The sequence below is a fragment of the Coloeus monedula genome (assembly GCF_965178545.1).
Source record: "Coloeus monedula genome assembly, chromosome: 18".
Lineage (NCBI taxonomy): Eukaryota > Metazoa > Chordata > Aves > Passeriformes > Corvidae > Coloeus > Coloeus monedula.
The window spans coordinates 13,756,213-13,764,875 of record NC_138798.1 but is presented as its reverse complement, the minus strand read 5'-3'; the positions used below and the strand labels follow the sequence as shown (position 1 = coordinate 13,764,875).

The 8,663-nt window shown below is 68.1% G+C and overlaps 1 protein-coding gene across 1 annotated transcript in view; it reads right to left on the bottom strand.

Moving 5' to 3' along the window:
- Positions 1–6,277, bottom strand: part of DTX1 (deltex E3 ubiquitin ligase 1) — a gene marked incomplete at both ends in the record, with an annotated part of 8,353 nt that extends 2,076 nt beyond the window's left edge. The window contains 4 exons of the mRNA XM_082293115.1: positions 115–276; positions 401–462; positions 2,016–2,676; positions 6,019–6,277. Coding sequence (XP_082149241.1) covers positions 115–276; positions 401–462; positions 2,016–2,676; positions 6,019–6,277 — 1,144 coding nt within the window. The remainder of the gene's footprint in view (positions 1–114; positions 277–400; positions 463–2,015; positions 2,677–6,018) is intronic.
- Positions 6,278–8,663: the final 2,386 nt, after the last annotated feature.

Genomic DNA, 8,663 nt, shown 5'->3' with positions numbered 1-8,663 from the left:
ATGTGGCACAAAGCAGCGATGGGCACCACCGCAGGCAAACAGCTCGGGGGTCCCTCCGTCCCCCTCCGCGTGCCCCCCGGCCCTGATCCCGCTGCGACATTGGTGGCTCCTTACTCTTCTTGAGCTGCTTCTTCTTGGTTTTCCTGCAGATGCCGTTGACGCCGGGGACAGGTTTGATGTCGCTCTTGCTGACCGGCGGTGGGTGCAGGATGGGTTTGGGGGCGCGGGTCAGGCACACGGGCAGCCCGGCGGCGCACATGAGGATCCCCGTCATCCCTGCGCCGGGAGAGCGCCTGTCCGTCCGTCTGTCCGTCCTTCCCACCCCCCGGCAGTGTCCCCCGCTCCCCGCCCACGCTGTCACCTCGCGGTGACACCGCGCCGCTGGCCGGACCCCCCGTACCTGCGAGGGCGGGATGGACGGGGCCGGAGCCGTTCAGGTTCTTGACCGGGAGCGCTGGGACCCTGAGGAGATGGGAGGGGAGGGGGCTCAGCCGGGTTGGCAGGGCTGGCACTGTCCCTTCCTCGCATGGCACGGCCCCAGAGCAGCAGCATCCCCGTGGGACACAGGGCAGGGTGTCCCCTGGGGGCTGCTGGCACTGTCCCCAGGCAGGGTCCTCCCCATGGGACACAGGCAGGGTGTCCCCTCACCAGCTTGGGGGGCTGCTGTCCCATCCCACGGGGCTGTCACCCCGTGCCACCTGTCCATCTCTGGGCACCCAATGGCACCGGTGGCATCACGTCCTCCTCCACCCAGGGTAGGGGCCTTGTCAGGGTATCCCGACGGTCCCTGCAGGGAAGCGCCGCCCCTCGTGTGCTCCCCAGGGACCCCCCACCCTCCGGGGGCTGCCAGCAGCAGGTAGCACCGGTGTCACCGTGCCCAGGACAGTGCATGTGGGGCAGGGGGAGCTGGGGACGGGTGTGCCAGGGACAGGGAGGGAAGGGAGGGAAGGGAGGGAGGGAAGGGAGGGAAGGGAGGGAGGGAGGGAGGGAGGGAGGGAAGCCCAGCAGAGCCCAGTCCCGAGTGCTCCTGCTGCCCAGCTCAGCAGCGTGGGAACAGCCCCCATCGCCCTCCCTGACCCCAAAATCCCCTCCCACCCCTGCCATCACAGTGATAAGTTCAGCAGTGCTCAGCCCCACACGAGCTGGGGCTGAGGGTGTTTTTCCTCATTCCCAAAGCTCCTGTACTCACACCAAGGCCGGGGCACTGATGGGGGCCCAGCCCCATCCCAGGGTCTTCCAAACCCCCTCCCACCTGTCCATAGGTATGTGCCAGGACAGGGGGACAGTGATGGGGACAGGGACAAGGACTGCTCAGCCCAGCGCCCGGCACACGGAAGCGAAAGCAGGACAGAGCAGGGGAAGGAAATGTGCCACAAGCTGCCGGGGGCTCAGAGAAACCACCTGTCCCCCCAGCCTGGTCCTGAGGGGAACACCAGGCCAGCCCACCACGGGGTACAGCCGTGAGGATGTGGGTGCCAGGATAGGGACACCCACCAGGACACAATTCCGGGGGTCTGCTTGCCCACCTGGACCCCCCTGGTGAATCATTCCCACCAGGGAAGGGACACCGGGGCTGTGCTCCCTCCGCACAGCTGTGCCCTCCCCAGGGATCTGCCTGGTGGCATCAGGAGCTGGGTGACACAGCCCATGCTGGCACTGGGGACACGGTTCCCCTGGGGCCAGGCACTCCATGCTGTCCGTCTGCCATGGATAGCATGGCACGGCCTGGCACAGCATAGCATGGCACAGTGTGACACGGCACAGCACGGATCACCACATCCCCTCTGCAGGGGTCCAAGAACCACTGGGATGAGCCAAGTGTCCGTCCCCCCACCACATCCCCAGGGTGGGGACCCCGGGGCTGGAGGTGCCACGGTTCCACAAGAGCTGCTTGCGAGGTGACAGCCGGGGAGGAGCCACCTCCACCACCCCTTTCCCCCCTCTGTGTGCCCATCCCTGCATCCCCCCCGCCTCGGTGACACCCCGGCCGTCCCCTCCCCACCCACCCATCTTACCCGGGGGGGACAGTGGCCCTGGCGCCCAGTCCGGCCCCGCGCTGCGTCCCGGGCCGGTTGAGGTTGTTGAGCCCGGGCAGCGCCGCGCTGGGCACGCCCTGCCCGGGGGCAAACCCCGCGCCGGCCACCCGCAGCCCTTCACCCTTGGCCGCGCCCCCCGCCACCACCGCCGGCGTCCCCGTCCCCGCCGGCCACAGGGTTCCCCCGGCGAAGGTGCTGCTCTGGCGGACGGCGCCGGGGTAGAGTTTGCGGCGCTGGGACGCCAGGATGGCGTTGGAGGCGGCGCGGGTGCTGTTGACCAGCAGGCACTGGGGGCACGAGCAGGGGGTGCCCGTGCTGGCGCCCACCGGCCACGACTGCGACTTGGGGATGGAGCCCATGGTGAGGGGATAGGCCAGGTCCATGCGGCGCCGCAGCCGCCGCTTGCGCTGCGTTTGCCGGTTCATTTGGGACATGCTGCTGAAGTAGATGAGGTAGCAGAAGCCCAAGGAGGAGAGGTCCAGCCAGGGGTGCTGCTTCTCGTAGGCGTTCTGGATGGTGATGCAGATGTCCATGTCGTAGGGAGTCCAGGAGTTGTTGTCGTTCTCCCATTCCCACACGATTCCCTTGCCCGGCGCTGAGGAGGGGTCGTAGAAGTTCCTCCGGACGGGGCGCATGGTCCCTGGGGAGACAGCAGGGGTGACACCGGCGGAGGGACCCCCGCCGACACAGACACCTCTGTGTCCGACTGCCAGCCCGGCATCCCGCAGGGATTGGGATACAGAGGAGCTTTGGAGTACAACAGCCACTCTGCCCCTTCACAACACCAACTTCCCTATGGATGCATCCCCGTTGCACCCAAGTGCTTCCCTATGGTTGCATCCCACCCTCAACCTGCCACTGATAACAGAGTGGCTGCCAACCCTCAGGATCATCATCCCGGATGCCCTGGGAAGGGCGATGCTGCTCAGCCCTTGTGCTTTTCCCAGCTTTTTTCCATCCCTCTGGTCCAAGCCCACCCTCCCCTCCCCGTGGCCGTCCCGGGGCAAGGGAAGCATTTCCCGGTCAGGAGAGGTTTCCTGACAGCTGCTGGCGCTGGCAGTGACACAGCCAGGGATTGTCCCACACGGCCCCATCCCAGCCCCTCGCCACTGGTTTGGGCTGGAGCTGGATCCTGCAGCTCCGCCATGGGGGGAGGCATCGCAGCCCTCTCCTCAAGTGCCCCCCCGGCACGGGGCCTGTCTATCCCCTCGCCGGCACGGTTTGCCCAGCTCGATTAACGGCACTAATTAACGGTCATTAATCATCGGCCGCATCAGGCAGCAGAGCCAGGCCCCAGCTGCTGCCTTGTGCTGAGACAGCTCCGCCGGGGCCGCGGGAGGGGAGAGGGGGGGCCCTGCTGCCCGCTCCTGCCCACACCCCAAATCCCACTGCTGGCTCCTGCCCACACCCCACTGCCCACTCACACCCCACTGCCCACTCACACCCCACTGCCCGCTCACACCCACGCCCCACTGCCCACTGCCCACTGCCATCCCCATTCCACTCACATCCGTGTCCTGTATCCCACCTCAGTTCCCAGCCCTGCCTGCCTCCTTGCATCTGTGTCCCCCATCCCCCTGCTCACTCCTGTGCAAATCCCACATCCCACCCATATACACATCCCGGACCCACTGGTCCTTGCAACTGCACCCCACAGGTCCCTGCCCATCACATCCCCATCCCAAATCCCAAATCCCCCTGCCCCTCACATGCCCATCCTGCATCCCCCTGCCCCTCACATCCCCATCCTGTATCCCCTCACACCTCACATCCCCATCCCAAATCCCTAATCCCCCTGCCCCTCACATCCCCATCCCAACTCCCTAATCCCCCTGCCCCTCACATCCCCATCCCAAATCCCACATCCCCCAGAGGACATGTGAGGACCAGCCCATTCCCCTTGGCACATGCAGCTGCAGCTCCTGGTCCCCAAGGGCTACCAGCTGTCCCCAGCCCCCAGCCCCTGCCCCCTCTGCCAGCCGTGCCAGAGTCACAGGGCCAAGCCAGTGTCCCCAGGGCCACCGGGAGGGGACACACGTCCCCACTCTCGGAATGGGGTCACCTCGTTTCCCTCTGTCACTGGGTTTCTCTGTCCCCAGGCACTGCGTCGGCCAAGCCCCCTGAGCCCCCAGCCTCCTGCCGACCTTCCCTGGGTCCCCATGTCACAGCAGGCACCAGGAGCACCCTCAGCTCAGGGGACCCTCTTGTCCCTGAGCTCCACGAGCCATGTGACAGCCTCCAAAGCCTGGGCCTCACCCGTGGGAAGGGAGGATGGGGAGACATGGATACAGGGATGGGGCACACGATGCTGAGGACAATGGCCACATCCCCTGCCATGACACCCCTGGGGACACCGACGTCACCCTCTCAGCATCCCTGTCCCCAAGCCCTGCTGGCACAGGGACCGTGGTACCCAGGGACACCCTGGGAAGAGTTGTTTTGCCACCCCAAATCCATTCATGGCCCCACCGGGGGCACACGTCCTCAAGGAATACCCAGCATTGTGGCTGTGGGACACGATGCCAGGTGCTGTCAGAGGATGGGTCCTGGCCAAAGCTGGCAGGAGGTGGCATGGGGACAGCCAGGGTGTCCCGGTGGCTCCCGCAGCTCTGAGTCAGCGCGGACCCTCCGGGTCGTGCTGGCGTCCTCGCTGACTCAGGGCTGCAGGTGCCAAGCTGCCCTTTGCCAAGTCCGTGACCAGCTGGAGACGGATTCAGAGCCAGGCTGGATGGCAGAGGCAGGTGGCAGGTCCCTGCTTTGGTCCCCAGTCCATGGCAGGAGCCACTTCCACACTCAGGGTCATTTGGCATCCCTGGGGACTGGGAATGGTGGCATCGGTGGCTGGGCTGAGGTGGCACAACCATGAGGGTCCTGCTGTGGGGTGTCCCCAGGCAAGTTTAGGGGTGTCACCTGATGTGTGGCAGGTCCTCTGCCTGCTCTGCCTGGCCCGGACCGGATCCTGTCCTGGGTAGGGATGCAGGGATGGGCAGGAATGCACCTGGAACGGCACATCCCCCACAGCACCGCCGGCACGTGCCAGTTTAATGGGTCACACCGTGACAGGGACATGTTTAATGGGGTCTGGGCTTGGTCCCAGTGTGGGACCAGCTCTGATTTCCCACAGGATACGTGGCCTGGATGCGCTGCTGCAGCACCAACCAGCACAGCTGCAACCATCCCAGTGCCCAGCACTGCTCCCAGTGTCCAGACTCGGCCTTCCCACTTCCCTGGGGATGGAGCAGCTTGGAGGGGAGGATGAGGGGACAGTGGGATAGTGGGACACACCACCGCACCCCACGGAGAGGAGAGGGCATGGAGGGATGTGGGGACATGTCCCTCTGGGATGGGGGTCTGTGGTGGGTGGGAAAGGAAAGGGCTGAGGAGCCTGGAAGGGCCTATGGGGGGACCAGAGCCCCGGAGAATGAGGGGAGGAGAGAGGGAACAGATGGATGGGCAGATGGAGGGATGGAGGGAGGGATGGAAGGATACAGGAATGAAGTGATGGACAAATAAGTAGAGAGAAGGAAGGCAGGAAGGCAGGAAGGAAGGAAGGAAGGAAGGAAGGAATTAAATGATGGATGAGTAAGTAGAGACACGCTGGCAGGGAAGGAGTGAGGGAAAGATGGATAGATGGATGGATGGATGGATGGATGGATGGATGGATGGATGGATGGATGGATGGAAGGAATGACAGACGAAGAGATATGAAGTGACAGATTCACGGATGAATGGAACAACAGACAGACAGATACACACGGGGGGGGAATGGAAGGACAGATGGAAGTATGGCGGGATGGAAGGACGGAGGGAGGAAAGGAGAGAGGGAGGGAGGGAGGGATGTACCAGTGGGTGGAAGGATGGAGACGTGGAAGGAGAGAGAGAGGGAGTGATGGCCGTGTGGATGGATGGCTTCATGGACGAACGGACAGATGGAAGGACGGACGGGTGGCTGGATGTTCCTGGCTCGACGCCAACCCCTTACCCGTGTCCTGCCGGAACTGATGCATGGACTGGAGGTCGATGACGTAGGGCGCCAGCTGGACATCGACCTGTCCCAGCACCACGCTGCCACGGGCGTCCTCCTTCAGCACGTTCTCGATGTGGTGGCACACGGCGGCCGAGTAGGGCCGCCAGCGCCCGTGCTCGTTCAGCCACTCCCACACCACCACGCGGGCCAGGTTTTGGGGGGGGAACCCCAGGCCCCCCGAGGCCAGCATGGCCCCCGAGCCCTGCCGTGCCATGCCCGGGGGACGGCGGCTCAGCCCCGCACCATCCCCCGGCACGGCGACGCGGGGGTCACCCGGGGCCCCTCCAAATCCTCCTCGCGGCTCCCGCCGGCTGCGGGCTCCGGAGCTCAGTGCAGCGGGCGCTGCGGGGCTCTGCAGAGGCGGGTGCTGCCAGCCAGCTCCCCGAGGTCCCCGAGCCGCCCGGTCCCGCTCCCCCGAGGCCGCCGCGCGGGGCTGGGGCCATCCATCACCCGGCACGTCTTCCCCGGCCCTTCCTCCTCCCCGCGGTGCTGGCAGGGCTCAGGCTCCAAAAAGCCACCAGGACCTCGCAGACTGCGTCGGCTCAGGGATGGTGGTGTTTGTGAGCGGTGATGGGGACACGCAGCCACGGAGCTGTCCCCGAGACACCCACTCCTCCTCTTCCTCCTCGTGTCCTGCTGCTCAGCCCACGTCCTCGGTGGCTCCACGGCTGTCCCCGCCGCCCAGCACGTCACTGGTGGCAACAGAGGGGGGTGTCACCTGCAAAACAGGGCCACAGCGCGGGTCACCCCGGGTACCGCCAGGCGGGTGGCAGCTGGGGGACCGTCCCCATCGCCCCGCGGAGCCGGCGGGCAGCGAGGCCGCGGTGCCCGCAGCCCTGGCAGCGTGGGCTGCTTGCCAGCCCCGGCCGGCTGCTGGCCTCCAGCGTGGCAGCGGGGACAACGGGGACAGGGGGGGACAGGCCACCCTGCTTTCGGCCCTGGGGGGCTGCTGGGGATCCCACGAGCCCGGGAAAGCCTCATCGTTGCCCGCGCCGGTGCTTTGGGTGCCGGAGAGCCCGCGGGCCCTGGATCCCGCTCCAGCCGCCGCTGATTTATGATCTGCACTGCAGGCATCGGGCTGGGGGTGATCCCGGCCCCCCGCTCCCGGCCGGCCCCGATCCCACCCACGGCAACCCCCAGCCCCACGGCGGCGGGTGGGGGGCCCGGGCAAGGGGGGATTAGGCTGCACAAACAGGAGGCAGACAGAGGGACGGCCACGGCCGGGCACGCACAGACACACTGACACCGAGAGACACGGGCACACGCGCTGGCACACGCACAGCCGGTGACACGGACAGACAGCGGGACCGACACAGGCGCGGACAGACACGGGGAGCCCCGGCAGCACAACAATCCCCCCGCGGACACACACACGGCCACAGCTCCGGCTCGGCCGTGCTCACACGCACCGCGCACGCCACACGCGTGTGCACCCAGCCCAGCGCCCGCCGTGACCCCGAGCACCGCGGAGGGGGGGACCCTCACCCCAGCCCTGAGCCCCCCCGGACCGCGCGGTGGGGACGAGCCCCGGCGCCAGCAGCCCCCCCAAACCGGGGCCCGGCTGCTCTTCGTGGATGGGGGGGTTGAAAGACCAGGCCTGGCCCCCGTGCACGGTGTCCCCCGCCCCCCCCCCCCCCCCGCCTCACGGCAGCCCCCCGGTGCACGGTCCCCCGCCGGTGGCCGGTCCCCCACGACGCACGGCAGCCCCCAAGCCGCCGGCGCACGGCCCCCCCGGCGCACGGTATCCGCGAGCACGGCGGGCTCCCCCCGCTCGGTGCCTGTTGTGTCCCCCCCCGGCGCACGGTCCCCGCCGCTGCACAGCAGCCCCCATCCATCCCTCCGGCGCACGGTCCCCCCGAGACACGGCAGCCCCAGCCCCCCCGGTGCCTCGTCCCCCCACCCCGGTGCCCGGTCTCCCGCGACGCACGGCATCCCCCCGCCCGCCGGTGCCCGGTCCCGCCGCCCCCCGAGCCGCCCCCCCGCCCCGCCATGGCCGCCGCCGCCCCGAGCCGCGGCCCCCGCGCCGTTACCTCCGGCGGCCGCAGCCGCGCCGGGACCCGCAGCCGCACCGGGAGCAGCGGCGGCGGCGGCGGCGGCGGGCGCGGGGCCGGGCGGCGGCAGCGCTCAGCCAGCGCCAGGCAGCCACCGACACCGGCACCGGCGGCGCGCACGGCCGCGGGCACCCGCGCCGGGAACGCGCGCCGGGGAGCGGGGGCACGCACGAGGGAGCGGGCATCTGCACCGGGATCGGGAATACGCACGGGGTATTACCGGGCATCCGCGCCGGAGGCGTGCATCGGGACCGGAGTCATGGTCGGGGAAGCTGGGACACGCACCGGGGACACCACTGGGACCGGGTGTCCGCACCGGGAACCCGTCCTGGGATCGGGCACCCACACCGGGGCCAGGCACTCACAGCGGGGACATGCTCTGGGCACTGCGGGGACACACCTGGGACACGTAGGGGACCAGGTATCTGCACCGGGGACCTCTGCTGGGTCTGGGCATCCACTGGGGTCACACACCAGGGACCGGGCTCCTGCAACAGGGCCACATGTGGGGTACCAGGGACACACACCAGGAGCGGGCACCCGCACTGG